A 26,721-nucleotide genomic window follows, 5' to 3' on the forward strand; every position below is an offset into this window, starting at 1 on the left:
GCCCCACTCTCCCGCACTCGCCTGGGAGCCCTGGTCGCTCCCGCTGCGCCAGCCCTTCTCAGTTACCCCGCGTTTCCTCTCGCGTCTTGAGCACCGCGGCGACACCATGTTGGGCATGATCAAGAACTCGCTGTTCGGGAGCGTGGAGACTTGGCCTTGGCAGGTTCTGAGCAAAGGGGACAAGGTAGGCCCACAGGGCTGCTGAGGACCGGAAAGGGGGCTCTGCTGGGAGGAGGGGGGACAGAGAGACAGGATGGGTTTGAGGGGAGAATCCCAGCTTAACAAGAAGGGCTGTGCCTGTTGAATGCACTTGTCCATTTAAACATTACAAACATTCTGAATGTTTGTGTGCTGCGAGGTCTTCGGTTGCAGGAAGGACTGAAAAGTGCTTATCCTTAAGAATCTCCCAAACCGTCCTCGGTGGAGAGCGGAGTTTAAAAGAACAAGATCCGCGCCGCGTGGAGGTGACTGGGGAAGGCCAGGAGCACCTGGCGAGGAGCAGTCCAGTTCTGCCAGTGGGTGACGGTGAGGCCTTCGCAGAGGAAGTGCCTTCAGCTGGGCCTCGGGGATATGCGGGAATGCTCAGAAAAGAGAAGAGCCTGTGCAAAGGCTCAGAGCTGTGAAATGGCTTGTTGGTCAATGGAACTCCCAGAACTGGGCGCCTAGAATACAGGATGAGTGAGGCATCATCGCAGTTTTCCCCCAAATTGACATCAGTGCTCACCCAGGCAGATTGGACTGCTCCCTGAAAACAAGGAATCTACCACTGGGTGATAAGCTCCTTGCAGACAGGTACTTTGTGCTCCTCCTGGCTGGATACTCAGCCCCCCCAGGGCTTCTTTTGTTAAAATACCCTGTTGTCTGGGCAGCCAAGGCCAGGTACCCATTACAACGATCATCACACAAAACCCTCAACTAGAATCTGGACTGTTTAAGCAGCTAATAGCCAGAGGCCTGTGCCTTTGTCTTTATCTGTCTCCTTACTCTTACATAAAATGAGCAGTTTAGATTATCAAAGGTGACCTTTTCAGATGCCTACAAGCAGCCAGGTGATGAAAACAGGTGACAGACTGAGGCAAGCTGAGGCTAACTGGAGTGAGAACTCAAGTCCCATCTACAGAGACTGATTCCAGGCAGTTGTCACGCAGTGGTAAAGAATCCACCTGCCAGTGCAGGAGATGCAGGAGACGTGGGTTCGATCCCTGGGTCGGGAAGATTCCCTGGAGGAGGAAATGGCAACCCACTCCAGTATTCTTGCCTGGAGAGAATCCCATGGACAGAAGAGCCTCGTGGGCTACAATCCATGGGGCTGGAGAGTCGGACACGACTGAGTGAGCACGCACGTCATGCATCGATGTGAACCAGGGTTGCCAGGTTTTTAAGGAAAACCAGCAATCCAGACTCTTGTGTGTGAAATCTCTAGATATAAAATTATTCATTCAACAAATAACTGTTTGTTAAGTGCCGAGTGAAGGTCAGGTACTCTTTTAGGCAGCGGGCCAAAATAGTGAACAAAACTGGAAAAAATCCCTGTCCTCGTGGAGCTTCTGTTTTAGTGATTAATGAACAATTAAATGTCAAATATTTCATGTACCGGGTGGTGATCAGTACTGTGATCAAATAAAAAAAAAAGGCAGGGAAGGGGAGGAAGGACTAGAGAGTGTTAGGCTGAGGCTGTAGTTGGAGTAGGGCAACTGTGTCAGTTTTAACTGTTACAAATGTTTGTAAACACTGCAGATCAGGTGGGCAGGAAGAGGTGTCTATGATGGGATGTCACCCGTGTGCACACCCATCTGTGGACTCAGCCCAGTGACCTCCAGGGTCCTTGTTGGCCTTGACACTGAAGAATCCGCCTGCTACTTAAACCTCGCAGACAACTTTCTTTTCTGTAATAGAATTGGGCTCACTTTGTCTTTGGGGTACAGAATTATTTGCATTGCAGGCTGAGGGTTTGGTCTCCCGGGAGAAAGCACTAGAAGGAGACAGGAGGATGGAAAGCAGGGAGAGACCAGTGTATTTCTCGTCTCCTTCTCCACCCTATGAGGTCTCTGGAACCAGGAGATTCTCTGGGGCTCCAACTCTTGCTGGCCAGGTTATCATGGTTCTAGTTTTCACCACATGACCCAGGTCTCTGAGCTCAGGTAACAGATCACCCTCCCTCCACAGCCTTGTAGGGCTCTTGCAAACCTCTGGGTTGCTTCACTCTTCTCTGGTGGGCTTCTCAGCTCTTTTGCTAAGTTGTTCAGTCGTGTCCAACTCTTTGCAACCCTGTGGACTGTAGCCCACCAGGCTCTTCTGTCCTTCGGATTCTCCAGACAAGAATACTGGAGTGGGTTGCCATGCCCTCCTTCAGAGGATCTTCCCTATCCAGGGCTCGAACCTGCATCTCTTACATGTCCTGCATTGGCAGGCTGGTTTTCTTCACCACTAGCACCACCTGGGGAGCCCCTTTCAGCTCTTTTAGTATCTGTGAAATCAATTCCTTGAGTCAAGGTGCCTCTGTTCAGAAGTCTTTTTCCTTATTAGCCGCTTACCAGTACAGAGTCACTTGCCACTGATTTGTTGTCTCCAGACGTAAATGCACCTCCCTGATAAGCATCTTTCCTCAACATTTGGTAAGAATATGGGGCCAATTTGCAGCAACATGGGTGGACCTAGAGATTACCATACTGAGTGAAGTAACTCAGACAGAGAAGGAGAAATGTCATATGACATCCCTTATATGTGGAATCTAAAAGGAAATGTTACAAAACAGAAAGAGACTCACAGACTTAGAGAATGAACTTATGGTTGCCTGCGAGAAGGATGAGGAGGAGGAATAGTTAGAGAGTCCTGGATGGATACGTGCAGACTGCCATATTTAAAATGCATAACCAACGAGGACCTACTGTATAGCACATGGACCTCTGCTCAATGTTATGTGGCCGCCTGGAGGGGAATTTGGGGAGAATGGATATGTGTATATGTATGGCTGAGTCCCTTCCCCTTGAAACTATCACATGTTGTTAATCAGCTTTACCCAAATAGAAAATAAAAAGTTTAAATACAAAAAAAAAGAATATGGGGCCATACGGGGTATTATTACCAAGTGAAAGCAAATCATTTAACCCAAATGAACCTCAGTTCCTGCAGCTTTAGAAGGGGTATCAAAATATCTCCTCCATCCACTCTCAGAGTTGATAGAAATTTTACATTTTTTTGAGAAACATGAAAGTGATTTATAAACTAAAACACCCTACAAGTGTAGTGATAATGTTAGGTCAGAACTCAGCTCAACTCCACTCTCACTAGCTTCGTGGTCCTGGGTAGCTTAACCTCTCTGATGCTGATGAGGGGGGAAAAATAATTCACATCTTATAAGAGTGTATTGAAATTTAAATGAGAACCAATTATAAATTGTGCAACAGAATACCTAGCACTTGATTGTTAACTTTCCCTTTCTTACAGGTAATTTGGGGTAAGTTACTTAACCTCTCAGGCTCAGCTGGTAAAGAATCTGTTTGCAATGCGGGAGACCTGGGTTTGATCCCTGGGTTGGGAAGATACCCTGGAGATGGGAGAGGCTACCCACTCCAGTATTCTGGCCTGGAGAATTCCATGGACTGTATAGTCAGTGGGGTTGCAAAGAGTCAGACACAGCTGAGCAACTTTTCACTTCACTTTGCTTAACCTCTCAACCTCTCTGAACCCTGAAATTCCTCAACTGTAAGATGAGAATGACAGTGCCTTGTGTGACAGTTAAACATTCAAAGACTCTTATAACCCTTTTAAAAAAATATATACACTTTCAGGGTGTTATTATTGTGAAGAGAATCTTTTTCTGAAATGATCTCTCCTTGGAAAGAGTCTCAAGTCAGAATCTGTTGTCCACTGTCCTGGGTCAATGGATGGAATACACGGTATGTGCCATGTAGCTTGAGGTTAGATTCAACCAGATGTTCAGGGCTGATTCCAGGTACCTGCCGGAGGCCCAGGCTGCTGCAGACCTTATCAGGTGCCTTCTGCCTTGCCTGGAGGGAGAGAAGGACATACAGCTCTCTGTGTGGGGTTGGGCGGGACTTGTGGGTGCTCAGTGCAGAACTGATATTACTAACCGACATCTTTATGGGATTTGTTTCCAGCCTGTGCACATTGTTTAGGACCCCACTGCCTGGCTTGAAATCCTGGCTCCACTTCTTGCCACTGTATCTTGGGCACGTTGCTTAACCTCATGTGCTCCAGCTTTATCTGAAAATGAAGATGAGAACACTTCGCTGGGTTGTTGGAGGGTTGAATGAATGGATCCACATAAAATGTTTAAAATAATATGGGACATATAGAAAGTACTCAGCTTGATCATCATTATTGTTATTGTTATTCCCTTATAATAAGAAAGCTGTCTTCCAAAATCAGTGTGTATACCCACCACATCAGGTGGCAAGGGGAAAAACCAGCCTTGCAGAGGACCTTGCAGATCTCATAGCAAGAGGCAATCTTGCAACATCTCTGTCTGGGACTTGGCTACAGTTCCCACTGAATGTTGAAAACTGGTGTTTGTGGCCACTGGCCGAAATCCTCATCTAGTAACTGGGAGCATGAGCTAGCTGAATGTGGGGCCAGGAAGGGTCATTATTTTGTTCCATGTAGCAAGGAAATGCATTCGAGGTGTTAAATTTGAAGAATCAAATGTGCTAACAGTGTTAACTTAGGTGCTTTATTTTCTGCAGAAATAGAGAGAACCGATTTAAATTCAGCTCCCTGGAGAACCAGAGTAGGGATAATAACCATCTCTTAAACCTGAGTTTTCATAGTGATCCAGCAGTTCAGATGAGAAGTTGCAGGCATAGATGCTGTGAAAACAGGGGGTACCTGTTGGAGAACCTCCTTCAGACAGTGTGATGCAGCCTTCCTCCAAGACACATGTAGTTAGGCTAGGCGCTCATCTCTCCAGCCATCTATGGTTGCCAAATTCCTTGTCGTTAGAGTAATGCCAGGCTTCACCCCCACAGCCTCCTTTTCCACAAATCCTTATAGAGACCCTGCTATATATATGAAAAACATGGTCCTCAATGCTGAGAGATAACAGTGGTAAACAGTGCAGACAGTCCCTGACCCCATGGGGCTTACGGTTGCCGGTAGAGATTAAACACATTATTATTCCATTACAATTTCCATTGTAATTATATTCCAGTGTTGTTCAGTTGCTAAGTCATGTTGGACTCTTTGTGACCCCACGGACTGCAGCAGGCCAGGCTTCCCTGTCCTTCACCATCTCCCAGAGTTTGCTCAAATTCACGTCCATTGAGTCAGTGATGCTATCTAACCATCTCATCCTCTGTCGCCGCCTTCTGCTTTTGCCTTCAATCTTTCCCAACATCAGGGTCTTTTCCAATGAGTCAGATCCCCTTCAGGGATCAGAGCCTTGTCATGGCGAAGGAGCTTGCATAACTCAGTGAAGCTATGAGCCATGCTGTGCAGGGTCACCCAAGATGGACAGGTCATAATGAAGAATTCTGACAAAACACGGTCCAGTGGAGGTGTAAAAGGTGAACCACTCCAGTATTCTTGCCATGAGAACTCCAAGAACAGTATAAAAAGGCAAAATATCATGGGGCACCTGTTTTAAACTGGGATCCTCTCTGAGGAAGTGACTTTTGGGTTGAGACCTGTTGGATGAGTAGGAGTTCATCACGCAGAAAAAGGAAGGGAATCCCCCAGGCAGAGGGAGAGGCAGGTACAGAGGCTCTGCAGGGATGACCAAGACATTGACAAAAATAGAAGGCCAGTGAGGAGGTGCTCTAGCATGGCTGGCGAGGTAGGTAGACACTCGGTGGTGCCTGAGCCATCATAGGAAAAAGCTTGGTGAATGACAGCTTTTAGGTGGGGGATTCATGAACATGATTAATTTATGTAGAATGCTCTGTATACACTCCCTGGGGCTTCCCAGGTGGTGCAGGTGGCAAAGAATCCGCCTGCAATGCAGGAGACTCAGGAGACTTGGGTTCGATCTCTGGGTCAGGAAGATGTAGAGGAGCACGTGGCAACTGGAGAATCCCATGGACAGAGGAGCCTGGCGGGCTGCAGTCCTTGGGGTTGCATACAACGACTGAGCACCTAGCAGCACAAGTATACGTTCCCTGGGCAACACAACCTCATTCACAGCTTTGGTTACCCCTCTGCTGATGCGTCCCAACTGAGCCAGGCCCTGGCTGAGCTCCGGACCTGTTTGTCCAACTGTACAGTGGACTGCTTGCTTGTAATAAGAGGCAAATGAACTGATGGATTTGTAAGCACCCTTCCAGCTCTTACTGGAGAGAGCTGGTCATTGGTTTCTCCATTTGCAAGAGAAGGAACTGCACTGAATGACTTTTGATGCCCTTGATCTGAGTTTGACACAGACCTACAAATGTCTGTCAGAAATACCTAGCTCTGTACCTAAAGAGAGAGGCTGAAAAACACTCAGTTCATCCCTCATGGAGCATACAGCCTTGTGACAAGTGTTAGACCACTGAGTGAAAGTCGCTCAGTCATGTCTGACTCTTTGCGACCCCACGGACTATACAATCCATGGAATTCTCCAGGCCAGAATACTGGAGTGGGTAGCCTTTCCCTTCCCCAGTGGGTCTTCCCAACCCAGGAATCGTCTGGGCAGGCAGACTGCATTGCAGGCAGATTCTATACCAACTGAGCTATCAGGGAAGCCCCTAGACCAGAGTCTGAGGCTTTAAATTCTGGTTCCTAGTTTCAAACACTTAGCAGCTGTATGTTCATGTTGTTCAGTTGCTAAGTCATGTCTGACTCTTTGCGACCCCATGGACTGCAGCACACCAGGCTTCCCTGTCCATCACCAACTCTTAGAACTTGCTCAAACTCATGTCCATCGAGTTGGTGATGCCATCCAACCATCTCATCCTCTATCGTCCCCTTCTCCTCCTACCTTCAATCTTTCCCAGGGTCTTTTCCAAGGAGTCAGTTCTTTGCGTTAGGTGGCCAAAGTATTGGAGTTTCAGCATCAGTCCTTCCAATGAATATTCAGGACTGATTTCCTTTAGGATGGACTGATTTGATCTCCTTGCAGTCCAGGGGACTCTCAAGAGTCTTCTTCAACACCATAGTTCAAAAACATCAATTCTTTGGTGCTCAGCTTTCTTTATAGTCCAACTCTCACATCCATACATGACTACTGGAAAAGCCATAGTTTTGACTAGGCTGACCTTTGTCAGCAAAGTAATGTCTCTGCTTTTTAATATGCTTTCTAGGTTGGTCATAGCTTTTCTTCCAAGGGGCAAATATTTTTTAATTTCATGGCTACAGTCACCATCTGCAGTGATTTTGGAGCCCAAGAAAATAAAATCTGACACTGTTTCCATTGTTCCGCCATCTATTTGCCTTGAAGTGATGGGACCGTATAAGCCAGCTTTTTCACTCTCTTCTTTCACTTTCATCAGAGGCTCTTTAGTTCTTCTTCACTTTCTGCCATAAGTGTGGTGTCATCTGCATATCTGAGGTTATTGATATTTCTCCTAGCAATCTTGATTCCAGCTTGTGTTTCATCCAAAGGGAAAAGCTGGGAGAGATAAATTAGGAGTCTGGGATTAACATAGAAACATTACTATATGTATTAAAGAGATGACCGACAAGGATCTAGTGTATAGCACGGGGAACCATACTCAATATTTTGTAATAATTTACAAGGGAAAAGAATTTGAAAAAGTGTACACTTGAAACTAACACAACATTGTAAATTGACTATACTCCAATTAAAAAAAGAAAACGCATGGATCATCATGCATCCAATCCATAAGGGTAAAGTATTATTTTGTGAAACTTTGCTTCAGACATGTATGTCCATGATAGGGCATGATGTAAAAATGTATTTCTTGTTCTGGATTGAGGTTTTTTTAAGTTTGAAAGCACTGCTTTACTGTATGTTCGGAAATGCAAAATTATATCATGTTTGTGTGTGTGTGTGCTCGGTCATGTCTGATTCTTTGCATCTGCATGGACTGTAGCCCGCCAGGCTCTTCTGTCCATGGGATTCTGCAGGCAAGAATACTGGAGTGGGTTGTCATTTCCTTCTCCAGGGGATCTTCCCAACCCAGGGGTTGAACCGATGTCTTAGGTCTCCTGCATTGGCAGGCACGTTGTTTACCAGTTGAGCCACCAGGGAAGCCCAATATCATAATGAGACATCAAAGGGCAAGGAGGAGGAAGAGGGCTGGAGGAGAGCTGTGTGAGTCTGTAGGGTAAAGGTAATGACTTTAGGACAGAGACTCAATGCAGGAGGAGATCACTGCCAAGGAGGAAGGTCTGAAGGGGAAGTGACAGTGCGGCTGATTTCTCAGGGAATGTGCTTAGTGAGACGGGCTGGGAAGAGGAGTCATGACTGGGAGTACAGTGTGAACAGAACTACGCTGATTCTTCTTGAAAGGCAGTCCTGCTACTAGACTGAGGCTAATCTTGGGGCCTCAGAGTTTTGTGGGATTGTCATTGTATTTGTTTCCTCCTTTGCCATTTTGTTTTCTCTTTTCCTGCGTGCATGCATGCTCAGTCGCAAAGTCACGTCCAACTATTTGGTACCTCACGGACTGTAGCATGCCAGGCTCCTCTGTTCATGGAATTATCCCGGCAAGAAGGCTGAAGTGGGTTGCTATTTCCTCCTCCAGGGATCTTCCCAACCCAGAGATCAAACCCCGGTCTCCTGGGTCTCCTGCATTGGTCGGCAGATTCTTTACCCCTGAGCCACCTGGGAAGTCCTCTCTGTTCCTAGATCTCTTATTATTCAGATGTTGGATCTCTTGGCTTGATCCTTTTCCTTTTCTGTTTTCTATATCTTTGCCTTTTTACTTGACTTTCTTTTCTTTTTTTTTTTCACTTGACTTTCTAGAATATTTCCTTCAATTTTATCTTCCAACCTTTCTACCGAATTTTTTCTCCTCTGTTATATTTTTAATTTCCCAGAGCTCTTTGATCTCAGACCATTCTGTTTTTACAGCATTCTGAGGCTGTTCTGGGTGGTTTGGGATGTAATATCTTCTATTGTTTCTCTGAGAATATTGATTATATGAAGTTTTTTCGTGTTCTTGATAAGGCATGATGTAAAAATATTTCTTGTTATAGATTGTGATTTTTTTTTTAAGTTTGAAGGCACTGCTTTACAATATGGCAAAGGATGAAACAAACCAATACAACACCAATCCCACAAAACTCTGAGGCCCCATGACTAGCCTCAATCTAGTAGCAGGGCTGTAATTCGAGAAGAAGGGGAGTAGTTCCGGTTCACACTGTACTTGCCGACGTGACTCCTCTTCCCAGCCCGTCTCATTAAGCGACACCCCCGTGCCCTTGAGAAATCAGCTGCCCTGTCACTTCCTCCCAAATCCTTCCTTCTTGGCAGCACGCCCCTCTCTGCTGTCTCTAGGTCTGTAAGAACTCTGAGTCTATTTGTTATGCTCCTTCATACTCCGGCCTGTCTCTTCCACTGTCACCAGAGATAGGCTCATTATGGAAAGTTCCTTAGCAGTTTGTGCCTCTTGTAACTGGACTTTTACTGCTTCTAGGGGCTTCCCTGGTGGCTCAGATGGTGGGAGACCTAGGATCAATTTCTGAGTCAGTAAGATCCCCTGGAGAAAGGAATGGCTACCAACACCAGTTTTCTTGTCTGGAGAATTCCCTGGACAGGGGCTACAGTCCACTGGGTCACAAAGAGTCAGACACGACTGAGCGACTAACACTTTCAGAGTCATCACAGGTTGCTATCTTACACCTCTTCAGTGCTGTGTCTTCTCTGCCTCCAGGGAGATGTCTCCTACGAGGAGAGGGCCTGTGAAGGCGGGAAGTTTGCCACGGTGGAAGTGACAGATAAGCCTGTGGATGAGGCTCTGAGGGAGGCAATGCCGAAAGTCATGAAGTATGTGGGAGGCTCCAATGATAAGGGTGAGTGTCCCTGAAGGATGGGCTCTGGTCACCAGGGCCAGTGCTGCACAGTCTCACGTCATCGATGAGAAACACAGGAAGGGACCCCAAGACGCCTGTCACTACCTGTTTCGGTGTCACGTGATCTTGCTGTACTGTGTGGGCAGGGAGGCTCTGGGAAGACATCATGCCTGCTCAGTAGCACTGAGTTCCTGCTTCTCTCCCCGGTATGAAGACACGTGCTTTGCTTTTTTGTTCATTTATTATTTTTTAACCTTACAGTGCTTGTGTTTGGATTGGTGGACTGGGTAAGCTGTGTCCATGGTAAGCCAGGCCACAGAACAAAGCCGACCGCTGACTTGAGACCTCTGCCCCCAGGCCAAAAATCTCGAGAGTCAGCCCCCTAGTAGCTCAGATTCTATGGGGTTCTGAAGATCAGTGAGTGATGAGTGTGGCTGGTCCCCAGCTCTGTTCTGGCAAATAAAGAGCCTGAGAATTCTTAGTCCCCTTCTTAAACACTTGACAGTCCATGGGGATTCCCTGGTGGTCCAGTGGTGAGTACTCAATGCCCTCAACTGCTGGGGTCCAACATTTGATCCCTGGTCAGGGAACTAAGATCCTGCAAGCCACGTGGCGTGGTCTAATAATAATAATACGACTTGGTAGTCCATGCTGGCTGCCTCCCTGTTTTTATGATAAAATAAGAGGCCTGAAGTTTCAGTGTACCTGTTTGCATGTAAACCATATTTAAATAGGACTTTAACACTTCAGGGCTTCCCTGGTGGCTCAGCTGGTAAAGAATCCACCCGCAATGTGGGAGACCTAGGTTCGATCCCTGGGTTGGGAAGATCCCCTGGAGAAGGAAAAGGCTACCCACTCCAGTATTCTTGCCTGGAGAATTCCATGGACTATATAGTCCATGGGGTCACAAAGAGTCGGACACGACTGAGCGACTTTCACTTAACTCTTAAGCTCTCTAACTTGGCCTACACTTTAGAATCAGTACAAACCCAAAATGGTTCAGAATACAAGATGAAAAAAAAAATGTATTTAATATTTAGGATATATCACAAGTTGATAAATGAGAAAGAAACTTGTATCAAGCTTAGTAATATTTGCTAGAACCAAAGAAATCAGGCTTTGGACATAAGTCAACCCGTAGGAGGTCACAAAGAAGTCTTTTCCTTCTTAGCACTGTCATAAATTTTCTTCAGAAGAAAATATGTGTAAAAATTATAAACTCATCAAACATTTTTGAAAATAACAAAACAGCACCCCAGTCCATCTTTTCTAATGTAATCATTGTCATCTTTGAATATATTTTTAGGGCTTTTTAATAGGTTTTTAAAATGTAATCATAATAGCATCTTCCCTGGTGGCTCAGATGGTCAAGAATCTGCCCACAATGCAGGAGACCCAGGTTCAATCCCTGGGTCAGGAAGATCCCCTGGAGTAGGAAATAGCAACCCACTCGAGAATGCTTATCTGGAGAATTCCATAGACAGAGGAGTCTGATGGGCTACAGTTCATGGGGTTGCAAAGAGTCATGCATGACTGAGCGACTCGCACACGTAGTATGTAATCATAGTGTTTGTGCAATATATTCTGTTTCTGTTCCTTATTTCATAATTATTTTCCATTGTAGCTAACTAGTCCTAAGCATGATTATTCATAGCTAAATCATATTGCATCATGTGCCTATAATTTACTTAGACATATTCCTCTTTTGAACATTTATATAAATCCCAATTTTGCACAATTATAAATTCTGCTGCAAGGAAAATCCTATTCCCTAAACAGCCTTTTTCATATTTTAGATTATTCCATTAAAATCAACAATTATGACTTCTCTAGCAGTATAGTGGTTAAGAATCCACTTGCCAAAGCAGGCAAGTGGGGTGCCGTGGGGCAACTAAGCCCGTGCACCACAGCTACTGTAGCTCATGTGCCCAGAGCCCATGCTCCGCAACAAGAGAAGCCACTGCAATGAGAAGCCCAAGCATTGCCACTAGAGAGTAGCCCCCACTCTCTGCAGCTAGAGAAAGCCCATGCACAGCAATGAAGACCCACCACAACCAAAAATGAAAAATTAAATAAAATTTAAAAATAAGTAAAATCAGCAATTAGACAGGAAGTACTCTGTTGTTTAGTCACTAAGTTGTGTCTGACTCTTTTGCGACCCCATGGACTGTAGCCCACCAGGATCCTCTGTCCATGGGATTTCCCAGGCAAGAATATTGGATTGGGCTGCCGGGGTATCTTCTCTGGGTACCTTCTCCAGGATATCTTCCCGACCCAGGGGTCAAACATCCGTCTCCTGCACTGGCAGGTGGATTCTTTACCACTGCACCACCTGGGAAGTAATTAGATACTGATATATTTATAGTCTTGATATATATTGCTAAATAATTTTTTACAGACAAGTTTGAATCTCTACCTTCCTAACTCTAGTATGTACTATTAAGAGGTGCTTTATATGTGTGTGTGGTGATACATGTTAATACATGAAATGCCTATTATAAATTTTAAAAACAACAGATATTGTCTTGAAAGAAGAATGAGACCAGCAGATGGTCTGTGGGCCTGAGCAGGTTCTGTCTCTAACACCCACGTCTCTCTGTGGGGTTTTGTGTTTTCAGGACTCGGAATGGGGATGACAGTTCCTATTTCCTTTGCTGTGTTCCCCAGTGATGATGGGGACCTACAGAAGAAATTAAAAGTCTGGTTCAGGATTCCAAACAAGTTTCAAAGCGACCCGCCAGCTCCCAGCGATGACAGCATTAAGATCGAAGACAGGGAAGGCATCACTGTCTATTCCACGTAAGGAGACAATTCTTTGGGCATCCAAGGGTAGCGCTTGATTTCCGTAATCACTTCTTGAATCATCTGCTGTGAGCATTTGCATTTAAATTATTTTTTTTTCCAGTTTTGAGCTGTAATTGAAGTGTGCAACATAATGCTTTGATTACATATTTATGAAATGATTACCGGTGGAAGTTAGCATCTTTCATTTGACAAAGTTCCAAATCGTTTTCCTGAGATAAGAAATTTTAAGATCCACTCTCTTAGTAACTTTCAAATATGTAGTGCAACATGCTGCTGCTGCTGCTGCTAAGTCACTTCAGTTGTGTCCAACTCTGTGCAACCCCGTAGAAGGCAGCCCACCAGGCTCCACTGTCCCTGGGATCCAGGCAAGAATACTGGAGTGGGTTGCCATTTCCTTCTCCAGTGCATGAAAGGGAAAAGTGAAAGTGAAGTTGCTCAGTCGTGTCCGACTCTTAGCGACCCCATGGACTGTAGCCTACCAGGCTCCTCCATCCATGGGATTTTCCAGGCAAGAGTACTGGAGTGGGGTGCCATTGCCTTCTCCGGTAGTGCAACATACAGTGTTGTTAACTGTAGTCACTTTGCTGTACCTTACATCCCCAGAACTAATTTATCTTATAGCAGGCTGTTTCTACCTTTTGACCACCTTTACCCATATCTCCCACCCCCTCACCTCCCCACCCTATGGCAACCACCAGTCTGTTCTGTGTATCTGTGAGTTCAGATTTTTTTTTTTTAATTCCACATATAAGTGAGATAATACAGTATTCCCCTATCTCTGTCTGTCCTATTTCATTTAACATGATGCCTTCAAATGTTAATCAATGTCATCAGAAATGGCAAGATTTCCTTCTCTTTATGGCTGAATAATATTTTATTGTACATATATACCACGTCTTCTTTATCCATTCATCTCTCTGTGGACTCTTAGGTTATTTCTACATCTCGGTTATTGGTAAATTGATGCTCCTGTGAACATAGGGTGCCACTATCTCTTCAACTTAGTGGTTTCATTTCCTTTAGATATATACCCAGAAGTGGAATTGCTGGACCGTGTGATTCTATTTTTAATTTTTTTGAGGAACTTCCATACTGTTTTCCATAATGGCTGCACCAATTTACATTCCCACCAGCTTTACACAAGGATTCCCTTTTCTCCACACTTGTTGCTTCTTGTCTTTTTCATAGTAACCATTCTAACAAGTTTGAAGTGACATTTCACTGTGGCTCTGATTTGCATTTCCCTGCTGACTAGTGATGTTGAAGACCTGACTATATGCCTTTTGCCCATTTGTATGTCTTCTTTGGAAAAATTTCTATTCAGATCCTCTGCCCATTTTTTTAATTAGAATGTTTGGAGTTTTTTAGTCTCAAGTTACAGGAGTTTTTAACATATATTGGATGTTAACCCATTACATATATATGATTTGCAAATAGTTTCTCCCATTTAACAGTTTACTTTTTCCTTTGCTGTGCAGAAGCTTTTTATTTTGATGTAGACTCACTTGTTTAGTTTTGCTTTTGTTGCCTATGTTTTTGGTGTCAAATACAAAAAAAAAAAAAATCATTGCCAAGACCGGTGACAAGGAGGCTACCCTCTATGGTTTCTTCTAGGAATTTTACAGTTTCAGGTCTTATGTTCAAGTCTTTTATCCACTTTGAGTTGATTTTTGTGTATGGTGTAAAATAGTGGTCCAGGGACTTGCCTGGCAGTCCATTGGTTAAGTCTCAATGCTTCCATTGAAGGGAACATGGGTTTGATCCCTGGTGGGGGAACTAAGATTCCACATGCCACACAGTGTGGGCAAAAGTTTTAAAAAAAAGATAGTGGTCCATTTTTACTATTTTGTATTTGACTGCCCAGTTTTCCCAACACCATTTATTGAAGAGACTGTCCTTTCCCTGTTGTACATTCTCAGCTCTTTTGTTAAAAATTAGTTGACCATATATGCATGGGTTTATTTTGGGACGTTCTATTCTGGTCCATTGATCTGTGCATCTGTTTTTATGTCAATATCATACTGTTTTGATTATGATAGCTTTGTAATATAGCTTGAAAGCAGGAAATGTTATGCCTTCAGCTTTGTTCTTCTTTCTCCAGATTCAGGGTCTTCTGTGGTTCCATACAAATTTTAAGATGTTTTCAATTTCTGTAAAAAAAAAATGCCATTGGAATTTTAATAGGGATTGCATTTAATCTGTAGATTGCTTTGAGTAGTATGGACACTTGAACAATATTAGTTCTAGTCTATGAGCCTGGAATATCTTTTCATTTATTTTTGTCTTCTCCAGATTTTCCATTAATGTTTTATAGTTTTGGCTGTAAAAATCTTTCACTTCCTTGGTGAAATTTATTCCTGGGTATTTTGTTCTTTTTGATGCAATTGTAAATGGGATTGTTTCTTAACTTCTCTTTCTAAACTCATATTATTGATGAATTAAGTAAGAAATACTGAGTACTAACAGTTTCTGTCAGAATTTCTTTAGCCTACCGCACACAAACATTTGCATTGTATCTAAGTAAACACTTTTATGTGCTGTGTGTGTGCTCAGTTGCTCAGTTGTGTCTGACTCTTTATAACCCCATGGACTATAGCCCACGAAGCTCCTCTGTTGATGGAATTTCCCAGGCAAGAATACTGGAGTGGATTGCCATTTTCTTCTCCAGGGGATCTTCCTGACCCAGGGATCAAACCCATGTCTCTTGTGTCTCCTGTATCAGCAGGCAGATTCTTTACCACTGTGCCACCTGGGAAGCCCATGTAAATGCCTTTGTCTGTTGCCAAATTGATTTGGATATAGAGAATATCCTCCCAACCCCAGCTGAAGCTGGACACCTACATTAGCCACAGCAGAATTCTGGGAGAATCGGAATATCTAGGTCAATCTGTAGGTTGGGGTCATGAATACCTGGGGAGCATAAAGGGCTAGAGATGTCTCTAGCCCCCCTTGAATTCCCCACATTCCCCTTGAATGCCAGAAGGGCAGGGAGTGTTATTCATGGTCTGTGGGCTTTTAGCAGGGCATACATGCATCCTATTGTTCTAGTCCTGTTTCCAGGGCCTCACCTGGGGTCCAGGTCCCTTGACTGTGGACAACAACAGATGCAAGTGTTTTCACGATTTTATTCTTTAGGCCTCAGCCTCTCCTAAGAAATCAAGTCTCTTCTGGATAATCAGTGACTTCCCATTTGTTAAAATCCTCCTGTGTGACAGGCATGAAACCATGGACAAACGAGATCAGGAGTTTCACCAGGGTTCTGCTCTATAACAAACTCATGAAAAATATATAAATAATCTCCCACTGGACAGTTTTTGTCCACTCCTGGAGTCTCCAAACTTGGTTACTCTTATCTGCCATGCTCCACCTCCACTCAGGAGGGTGCAGCTTTCAACACTAATGCTGAGAAGGTAAGCTTGGCTGCTCTGGGCAGTCTTAGACTGGGTCCTCCCAGAGGACAGTGTGTGCACTGCAGCTGGAGAGCTGGACCTGGAGCCCCCAACTCCCACTGCAGTCCCCATTCAGACTTTCCAGCCTTCACTGCAGAGGCTGCAGAGAAAGCAAACTCTAGTTAGAGAATGTCAAGACTATCTTTTCACAGAGCAGGGAGTAAGGTGGGGAAGCGGGGTGCCCGTTGTGCAAAATTTAGGGAGGCGCTCACTCTCACCGTTGTCTAGTACATATAGGGTAGGCCCTGATAGTGAAAGAAAAGTGAAAGTGTTAGTCACTCAGTCGTGTCCGACTCTTTGTGACCCCATGGACTGTAGCCCTCCAGGCTCCTCTGTCCATGGGATTTCCCAGGCAGTAATACTGGAGTGGGTTGCCATTTCCTACTGCAGGGGATCTTCGCGACCCAGGGATCAAACCCAAGTCTCCCACATTGCAAGCGGATTCCTTATCAACTGAGCCACCAGGAAGCCCCTTATTAGCCAGAATACTTCGGTAAAGAGAACCTTCCCTCACCTAGTGTTTGGTTTCCCTAAGACAGAGTCATAGAGAGAAGGCCGGATACCTTCTCTTTAGCTTGATGCCTTCTCTTTATCAGTTTCCAGAATAATGACTTCTTTTCTTAACATCCTCCAAAGAGGAGATAGTGTTGATCTCTGTTTTCTGAGTATCAATATAAATATATGAATTCAAACATAACTGATGTGTTTCAATTCTTTGCAGTTATTATTCTCATTGATGCTCAAATTGTCCCAGCTTTGGCCAGTGAGAGCCTCTTCAAGTTGGTTTCTTGGTCCTTTTGACACGACCCTGGTAATCTCCAGTGGCTTCCTTGGTTATTGGTAGGAAAAGATATTTTAAGCACATCTTAACGTTTCTTGCTCTAGAGCTGAAATTAGCCATTTTGCCAAGGAACCCTGCTACACTATGGTGGAAAAGGGACTCTCTTTAAAAGGTACTTTTCAAGCCAGGTCTGTGTAGGTTTCCTTTGCTGCAATTTAAAGGAACTTCTCTCTTCTCCTAAACAGAGGAGAGTGCCTAGCATAGCTTGAATTTTTTTTAACCTGTTAATTATCTCTGATAGGCTTTCTTGGATTTCAGTCCCTGGGTCGGGAAGATCTCCTAAAGAAGGGAATGGCACCCCACTGCAGTATTTTTGCCTGGAAAATTCCATGGACAGAGGAACCTGGCAGGCTACAGTCCATGGGGTCGCAAAGAGTCGGACATAGCTGAGCAACTAATACTTTGACTTTATCTTTGATACTTTTAGTGTCTGATCATTCCTCCACTTGCCACTTGGTGTCACTGCATAGTCAAGTGTGCATTTAAAAGTACCTTTCTGTGGAAGGCAGTTAATGACGTAGCCGAAGGCACAAGTACTGTTTCAAATACACATGGGTGCCACCTCACTTCAGTCATGTCAGACTCTTTGTGACCCTGTGAACTATAGCCTGCCAGGCTCCTCTGTCCATGGGATTCTCCAGGCAAGAATACTCAAGTGGATTGCCATGCCCTCCTCATGGGAGGGATCGAACCTGCGTCTCCTTCAGCTCCTGCATTGGGCAGGCGGGTTCAATACCACTAGTGCCACCCAGGAAACCCTTCAAACATACAGCGCATCCTTAACTCAGTCTTCCTGTTTTGTGACCTTGTGATGTCCATTGATTAGTAGTATGTATTGCAAATGCTTTTTAAATGAATAGCAGTCTTTGAGGAATTAAGAATGAACAGCTGTCTCCCTCTGGTCTTTTACAAACTGGTGCTTACAAGGGGCTTCAGTCATCCATTTCCACTGGATGAACCCAAATCAACAGGGCCGGTGCTGCTGCCTTTTGTCCCAAGTTTCCTGGGAGATATCACAAGTAAACCTCCTCTGCTATGTGTGCTGTGCTCAATTGCTTCAGTCGCTTCTGACTCTTTTCGACCCAAAGGACTATAGCCCGCCAGGCTCCTCTGTCTGTTGATTCTGCAGACAAGAATACTGGAGTGGGTTGCCGTGCTCTCCTCCAGGGGATCTTCCCCACCCAGGGCTCGAACCTGTGTCTCTTACTTCTCCTGCATTGGCAGCCAGGTTCTTTACCACTAGTCCCACCTAGGAAGCCCTCAGGTGTCCCCAAATCCACATGCCCTAATGGAACTCAGATTCCCTCCCACTGTGTTCTGTGTTCTGCCTTCCTAGAGGTCCCCTCCATCCTCCCCATCCCGTACAGATCCATCCTGACTCCTCCATCTTCCACATCAGTTACTGGTCGAGTCCTCGTCTCCCCTGGCTGTGCATTCTCCTCCATCCTCATGACCACATTCTTCATCATCTCTTGCCTGAACTGTTGCAAGGCCTCTTGAGCATTTCTAGTTCTTCACTTCTTCTGCCGCTTCTGACTTGTCGCTTTGTCTCCTCCAGCCCTAAAGCTAAGGACCACCGATGGCACTGCTGCCCCCCGCTGTTTGACTCTGGTTGCGGGCCTCGCCTGCCTCTGCCTGAGGCACACCCCGAGGTTGGGACCAAGCCCTGGGTAGTAGTAAAACCAGACGGGAGAGGGATAGGCTTTGGGTTGGGTTCCCAGAGGTTCCACCAGGCAGTAAATCCTACTGAGTAAAGAGCCTTGTCATGGCATATGCTGTCCTCTACAACACAGCCCCACTCCAGGGTTCCACCTGGCCTCAGAGCATCCCATCCCCACCTCCCAAAGCCCACTTAAACACACACGTACAACATCCACGACCAGACCTTCACTCACTCACCCAGTGCCTCTCAGTCCCTCCCCAGCCTCTGCTCATTGGCAGCTCTGTGAGGCAGGAATTTTGGTCATGTTCATTGCCAGCAACACAAGAGATGCTCCAGTGATAACAGCTTGATGTCACATCCTCCTTAGCCTCCTCCCCTTTACATTCTAAGTAGGAACCAATCATTCCCTGTTCCTTGCCCCAAGAGCATTCTGTATGTACCTCCATTCTAATCTTTTCTCCTGCCCTGCATAATTTTTGTGTTTCTGTCCTGACCACTAAGTTGGACCTTGCCGGGGCAGAAAGACTTCCTCATCATCTTTACCGCTCTCTGTTGTCAAGCGTGTATTTCCTGCTCAGTGATGCTCAACTTGTTAAGCCTGCTTCTGTCCAATTGAATGGAATGCCATATGGTGTTACGCTTCTTTCCCATTGACATGGAATTATCAGCTCTTTGTCTTAGGCTTCTCTTGCCTAGCACAGGAGCTCCCTGCATAGCAGACTCTCCACAAATCTGTGCTGACCTGTAGACTGTGAAAGTTCTCGACCACACCGAATGGTCAGGCTCAGAGTCGTTCCATTTCTTGTCTTCCTTGCTGCACTCCCTAAAAGATAACACTTGATCATTTTTTGAACTTTGGACCAAAGCTTCCATCTGCTAGCCCGCCTTCATCATCCCCCTCCACCCCAACTCTTCCAGACCTTTTAGTCAGTTCCTTTTGTATTTCTGGAATCCAGGGCGTTTGTTTTTTTTCTCTGTTCCTATGGCAACCAAATTCTCAGGAATACTGAACTCTGACGTTGAGTAAGATAAAAAAAGACAGCCCTGGAGGTGAGCAGCTTTGAAGATGGAGACTTTGACTCTTGTTAACAGACTTGTATACCGTCTAATATATAGACTTCTCATTTATTTCTTTTGAGGAGCTCAAAGAGCTTATGAGCATTCCTCAACAGACACAAACATGCCCGTGGACTTGGAGAATGGGGCACCACATGGTTATCTTCCAAGTGCAGTGTGGAAGCTGAGCTCTGAGGAGTGAGGCAGCCAGAGCTGGGCCTCCTTCACATCTTAGGGCTCTGGGCCTGAAAGGGTTTGGTGTCCTGGCTTATTTGTGCGGTTCTGCGATGGAGTTTTGGGAAGGATGTTAGACTGGAAGCAGGGAACACACACGGATCTATCTGCAGCTCACACAGCTTTGTCTGTTTCCTTGATGAAGCAATAGGGAAATTTTCATCCTCATTATGAGCATCTCAGTCGGCCTGGGAATAAATATCAAGATTCAAGGGTTTTTATTCCGGTAATGAATGGAAGAATCCCTGAATGATGACGTTCTCCACATCACTCTGCTGGGTCTCCCTGGACTCAGACGGCTCCTTCTCAGTGGCCTTTTCTGAGTCCTCGTCCATCTCCCACCACCTGGAGACTAGGATTCCCGAGAACAGCGCGCCTGTTTGCTCACCACCTGGCCTCGTCTGCCTCTTGGCCGTGACCACAGCCAGCACTCACTCACAGGTGATGCCCAGGTGTCTGTCACTGGACCTGTCTCTTTCCCCAGTTGTTTCTCTGACTCCACTTCTTTCCAGAGTCTGAGATTTCACAATGCCCTCCACACGCTTAGGGGCACAGTGACTACTGCATGAATGTGGTTCATTCATAGAGACACCTTCATATTAATGTGTCCCAAACCAGATGATGAACCCACCCACCCCTCCTCTCCAAAGGGACTCTTCAGAATCCATCTTCTGGTTAGCAGCATCCGTTTCCATTCAGAGACTTAACTGGAAGCCCTTGAGAATCCTCCCTTCTCCCCACCCCACCCCTCGCCCTGGCCTCCCTACCCTCCAACGCACCTCACAAACTTGCCTTTGTCCAGGCTTTCATTGTCTCACATTCGGCTGTTCCTGGCCTCCATGTCTCCCTTCCCTATCCCTCCACCACCTCCAGAGGGGTCTCTTCAAACTACAGTCTGATAATGGCAGTCCCTTAACCTTTTTGGGGGGGCGGGGGGCACATGTTGTGGCATGCAGGAGCTTAATTCACTGACCAGGAATTGAACCCATGCCCCTGCAGTGGAAGCACAATTCTTAACCACTGGACCATCAGGGAAGTCCCTAATCCCTTAACTTTAAAACCCCTTCCTGAGTCCATCTTTGTATCTAAGATCAGGCTCAGAGTCCTTAGCATGACCTTCAGCGTGGCCCTAGTCCGTCCACTTCCTTTGAATTCCCACCACTGTGCCCTTAGTAGGTGCTTCAGATTTTATTCTATGAGTTAGTGAATATGGAGGCCAGTTGACTCAGTGCCCTCATCTTTAGGTCTATCAGCCTAAAGACAGCAACTTTGATTGTTTATAGCAAAATTGTTCATTTAGCCAAGGGGTCTAATATATGTGTTAGGTCAGAATATGCTGGTAGACAAAGAGTGACCAGGATCACTGCCCTCGTGGGGCCTGAGTCTCCCTACCACGGAACTCAGACCAGAAACAATGAATAGTTTATATAGCATGTTAGAATAAATTATATAGTATTCAATATGTTAGAAGGTGAGAAGTGCTGAATAAAGAAAAAGGTAGGAAAGAAAGAAGGAAGAAACAGAGGGAGGAAGGGTAAGGGAAGAATGGGGAAGGGAAGTGCTATTAGACGATAAAAAGCATTTTGAGAGGAGGCCTCACTGAGAGAATGAGATTGTCATTTGAGCCAGGTCTTCATTATTAGGCCCTGGGTTCAGGATCTTACTTTCAGTTGCCGTCCTGTCCCTCATCTTGGGAGTCAGGGAATTGAACAACTTCTGAGTGGACTATAAAGTACAATGACAACAATACCTGCTGTTTGCTGTGAGTTTCCTCTGTGATGGGCATGAGGCTGAGTCGTTTGCAGGGTCTTCTCGTCTGTCATCTTCACAACAGTCTTCTGAGATTGACACCCTCATCCCTACTGAGCAGATGAAGGACCAGAAGGCTAGAGACATTACAGCACTTGCCCAAGACCAGGAGCTACACAGACAGTAGCAGAGCTAGGATGTGAGCCCACAACTAGCCATTTTGCCTCCAGCTGATGAATGAAGAAGGTTGAGGACCAACCACTGCTTTGGATGTTTCTAGAAACCAGTAGCTTAAAGAGCCAACATTGTCCATTTTCATAGAAAACAGCTCAGTATCAATATGTGAGAGGGGGCCACAGAGGCACTAAATTCCTGTCCCCCGCCCCATTCAGCATTTGATTGGTTGCAGACAGGTGGTCCTCAATCTATAGACATTCTTTGAAAATAAGCCCAGCGTCTTAACGGGCTTTTATTGCCAAACCAGTACCTCCTTAATGTTCACCCTCTGTCTCCTCATCCAGTTTTATCTCACTGGAGCCTCAGTGAAGCTAGAACTCACCTTTCTCCGTCAGCCTTACACTCTTTCTTGCATAGACTTGAAGAACTAACCGTCAAGTCTCCCAAATTGGTCTCAGCCCTCTGTTCTGTAGCTGTTAGGCCACTGGAATAACCAGCTCTTTCAAGATGAAATCCTGGGTATTTGCAGCTCAGTAGCCCTGTGATGTACGTGTTGAATGCTTAGCAAGCCTGACTAACCACTCATAAAAGAGCAAAGCATGAGTCAAGAGAACCCCACCAAAAATAATGCATTTGGCCGATTCTTGGCTTGGTGTGGATTCAGACCTTTGAGTCATAAAGCTCATTAGAAATGGGGATGTCCTTGACGCTAATAAAAGGTTTTAGTGCAGCCCAGATTTAGAGTGGTATATTTAGGGGAGGTCACAGGATGAATTTTTGGAGCAGAGGCAATGACGTAAGGAGAGAGTCATGGTCTTTAAAAGACGAGCTTTATTGTTTCTGTGTCTCCACCTCCTGCCATCAAGAGATATGCCTGATTTAGGAACATTCTCTTTACTTACTAGAAAATGAAGGCTTTCCTGATTTGAACAGAAGGGATTCATTGAATCTTCCCTGGTAGCTCAGATGGCAAAGAATCTGCCCGCAATGCAGGAGACCCAGGTTCGATCCCTGGGTCAGGAAGATCCCCTGGAGTAGGAAATGGCAACCCGCTTCAGTACACTTGCCTGGAGAATTCTGTAGACAGAGAAGCCTGGTAGGCTACAGTCCATGGAGTCTCAAAGAGCCAGACATGACTCAGCAACTAATACACACACACAGGGATTTATTGGGCTTCCCAGATGGCGCTCGTGGTAAAGAACCCACCTGCCAATGCAAGAGACATAAAAGACATGGGTGTTCAGAAAGATCCCCTAGAGGAGAGTATGGCAACCCATTTCAGTATTCTTGCCTGGAGAATCTTATGGACAGAGGAGCCTGGTGGGCTACAGTCCATGAGGTCGCAAAGAGTCAGACATGCCTGAGCGACTTAGCATGCATGCATGCATGCAGGGATTTATTACAAGTGATTTCTTGGAGCGTGCTTCAAGCTTGCCTTGGAGCCCTCCCAGGGCTTCCTCGGGTCCCTGTCTTTGGCTGCTCTGTATTTTAACAAAGCTGCTACTTGTCCCAGCTGGGATGTGGGAGAAACCAGTGCTCCATCTCCACCCTAACAACCCTGGTCCTCCCCCATCCCCTCCACCTCTCTCCCCACCCCCACCCCAGCTGGAGACAGAGAGGCAGCTCGGGCAGCAGAGGGAGCTAGAGAAAACAATGAAGACTTGGCCTTGGGAAAAGTTGGCCTCCCATCTCTTGGGGAAATTTCAGGAAGGGAAGGGAAGCTCACCTTTAGTACAGTACTGGTTCCAGGAACCCCGCCATTACCAAAATCCAAGGAAGTTTGAGTCCCTTATATAAAATGGCATATAATCTACATGCATCCTTCTGTATACTTTAACTCATCTCTAGATTACTTATAATACCTATCACTATAAATGCTATGTAAATAGTTGATGTGTGTCATTGTGCTCAGTCACTCAGTCGTGTCTGACTCTTTGTGAACCAATGGACAGACTGTAGCCCACCAGGCTCCTCTGTCCGTGGGATTCTCCAGGCAAGAATACTGGAGTGGATTGCCACTTCTCCTCCAGGGGATCTTCCCTGCCCAGGGATCAAACCCTTGTCTCCTGAATCTCCTGCATTGCAGGGGGATTCTTTACCACTGAGCCACCAAGTAGTTGATGGCAGGTGGCAAATTCAAAGTTCTGCTTTTTGAAACTTTCTGGAAGGTTTGTTTTTTCCCCTAAATATTTTCAATCTGCCATTGATTGAGTCTGCAGGCCCAGAACCCACCAATACAGAGGGCTGATGGTACTGTGTTTCAGGTTCCACATTAGTTTTTTTATACCCATGATTGTAGTTAATGTTCATAATCAATTGGAAGGAAAAGGAAACATACCCCAATTTTGGGTTCTCAGGTGGCTCTAGTGGTAAAGGACATGCCTGCCAATACATGAGAGATAAGAGACTCAGGTTCAGTCCCTGGGTCAGGAAGATCCCCTGGAGGAAGAAATAGCAACCACTCCAGTATTCTTGCTGGGAAATCCCATGGACAGGGGAGCCTGATGGGCTACAGTCCATGGGGTTGCAGAGAATTGGACATGACTAAAGTCACTTAGCATGCATGCACCCGAATTTTACACAGGATGCTCTGAGGCTCATTGAGCTTCAGTCCACCCCAGTAGGAAGGGGCAGATGCTAAATCTTACCACTATAGCCTGCTTTTGTAAATAAGAGCCATGAGTGACTTTTTTGGGGAAAAAATCCCCTCTCTCCGAGGCTGCCCTTTCTTAACCTGCAACTTGCTCTGTATCCCCAGGCAGTTTGGCGGTTATGCCAAGGCAGCTGATTACGCTGCCCAAGCTGCCCAGCTACGCTCTGCCCTGGAGGGCACAGCCACGTACCAGACGGACTTCTACTTCTGCACCGGGTATGACCCTCCCATGAAGCCCTACGGACGTCGCAACGAGGTCTGGCTGGTAAAGAGCAGTGAATGAGTCATTGGCTGAACCCAAGCTCCCCGGGTGCCTGCATCTGTGCCCACCTCCCCTGGGAGGAAGCAGCGCCCCTGTGCCGCTCCAGCAGAACCAACTTCCCTTCAGAGCCAGTCACTGCCAATTTCCTGAGATAAGCACTGTCCAGATGCTGAGGCTCTGTTTCTCTTGGTGGGAAATAATGTGCCCACGATACACATGTGTCCTTCTAATTGACTTATAGACGGTTCAGTGGTAGGCCAGAAAAACCCAGCAGCATTTTTCCAGCTCTCTGGATCCCCTAAAAACAGATTTTTAAAAATCATGAAAACTGTATTTTTGTTAATCCATGAAGAAGTGTGATTTATACGTGATCTTTCATATGTAATTCTTACAAGAGCTTTCTTTAAAAAGAAACCAAAAATAAAGATCTTTGACTCAAAACCGCTGAAACAAATCCTTCAAATTAAACTTCAAACTAAACAAAGTGTTGTATAGTCACTTTCTCTTCTATCCCCAAAAACCCCAAACAGTGGAGCATTATCAGATGACAAAGGGAGGACTTGCAGTCTCCTGCCCCGTGGTGAGGACACAGGTAATGGGATGGTGTCAAACAGTGAATTAAGAAAAGATAGGGACAGGAACCAAGGAAATATTAATAGGTTGTTTATCTTCATTCTGGATTAAATAATGAAAAATAGAACAGAGACCAAGATTGTCAACCTATGGACTAGTAAAGCAATCTTTTTCCCCAGCTTCAACCCACTTTCTTGTCTGCATATTTCCCAAAATAGAGGTTGATGAGAAGACCTTGCTCATCCCTCTCCTCTTCTTACTAGGGCCTGGAGTAGAACATATGGCCAATATTTTAGACTTAGATTGTTGTATGATTAAGTTGTAAAACAGTAGACAGTAGAGATATTAGCAAATATTCAAACTGTGCTCTAGATGTAATGCTCGGGTTCACAGCCTTAAGGCTGCAGGCTCTGTGGAGCTGCACATACAAGGATGCTCTGCATTCCATCACAAACCCTCTTCCCATGCCATTACTATTCTTATATGCAACTCAACAACAAAGAACAAACAACTCAATCAAAAACTGTGTGGAAGACCTATAGACATTTCTCCAAAGAAGAAATACAGATGGCCAATAGGCACATGAGAAGATGTCCAACATCACTAATTATTAGAGAAATGCAAGTCAAAACTACAATGAGGTACCACCTCACACAGGTCAGAATGGCCATCATTAAAAAGTCTGTAAATAACAAAGGCGGGAGAGGGTGTGGAGAAAAGGGAACCCTCCTATACTGTTGGTAGGAATGTAAGTTTGTGCACCCACCATGGAGAACAGTAAGGAGGTTGCTCGGAAAGCTAAAAATGGAATTATATGATCCAGCAATCCCTCTCCTTGGCATATATCCAGACAAAACTAAATTAAAAAACCCCTATGTTCATAGCAGCACTGTTTACAAAAGCTAAAACACAGAAACAACCTAAATGTCCATCAACAGATGAATGGATAAACAAGATGTGGTAAGGCTTCCTTAGTGGCTCAGTGGTAAAGAATCTGCCTGCCAGTGCAGGAGACACGGGTTTGATCCCCAGTCCAGGAAGATCCCACATGCTGCAGAGCCACTAAGCCCGTGAGCCACAACTATTGAGCCAGTGCTCTGAAGCCCAGAAGACAGAACTATTGAGCCTATGTGCTGCAACTACTGAAGCCCTCACATCCTAGAGCATGTGCTCCACAGCAAGAGAAGCCACTGCAATGAGAAGCCCAAGGACCAGAACTGGAGAGTAGCTCACCACAACTAGAAAAAAAGCCTGTACAACAATGAAGAACCAGCACAGCCAAAAATAAATAAAATTAATTTTTTTAAAACTCCAAAACTTGTATTTAAAAAAGGATGTGATGTG

General features: G+C 45.4%; 2 protein-coding genes across 4 annotated transcripts in view; one reads left to right on the plus strand and one right to left on the minus strand.

Annotated features, from left to right (window-relative positions):
* FAM234B (family with sequence similarity 234 member B) overlaps positions 1-19,602 on the minus strand; it is a 105,631-nt gene extending 86,029 nt beyond the window's left edge. The window contains exons 1-5 of one of the 2 annotated variants that reach the window (XM_081589251.1): positions 19,416-19,602; positions 17,503-18,133; positions 4,095-4,227; positions 3,960-4,010; positions 22-166 (exon numbers count right to left, since the gene is read on the minus strand). The gene's annotated coding sequence lies outside the window, so the exon portion shown is untranslated. Of the gene's footprint in view, positions 1-21; positions 167-3,959; positions 4,011-4,094; positions 4,228-17,502; positions 18,134-18,909; positions 18,963-19,415 lie in introns of those variants that run through there. The other variant, XM_081589252.1, reaches the window with a different exon arrangement.
* HEBP1 (heme binding protein 1) lies at positions 1-25,288 on the plus strand. Of its 2 annotated transcripts, none has more exons than XM_081589264.1 (4): positions 1-184; positions 9,777-9,915; positions 12,534-12,714; positions 24,648-25,288. In XM_081589264.1, exons 1-4 carry the CDS (start codon positions 107-109, stop codon positions 24,823-24,825), a joined length of 576 nt encoding a protein of 191 aa, XP_081445390.1. In that variant the 5' UTR covers positions 1-106; the 3' UTR covers positions 24,826-25,288. The 2 variants fall into 2 exon arrangements, with proteins under 2 accessions (XP_081445390.1, XP_081445391.1); XM_081589265.1 differs by lacking the exon at positions 1-184 and adding an exon at positions 5,528-5,794.
* The last annotated feature ends 1,433 nt before the right edge of the window (positions 25,289-26,721 follow it).

This window comes from Giraffa tippelskirchi, chromosome 4 (genome assembly GCF_054371585.1).
Source record: "Giraffa tippelskirchi isolate mGirTip1 chromosome 4, T2T-mGirTip1v1.2.pri, whole genome shotgun sequence".
NCBI lineage: Eukaryota > Metazoa > Chordata > Mammalia > Artiodactyla > Giraffidae > Giraffa > Giraffa tippelskirchi.

Bases quoted from the DNA above. Each gene is read 5' to 3' on its own strand.
- HEBP1 (XM_081589264.1), top strand. From the start codon at position 107: ATGTTGGGCATGATCAAGAACTCGCTGTTCGGGAGCGTGGAGACTTGG. The intron at 9,916-12,533 runs GTGAGTGTCCCT...TTGTGTTTTCAG, and splicing joins GGGAGGCTCCAATGATAAGG to GACTCGGAATGGGGATGACA. The intron at 12,715-24,647 runs GTAAGGAGACAA...CTGTATCCCCAG, and splicing joins GGCATCACTGTCTATTCCAC to GCAGTTTGGCGGTTATGCCA.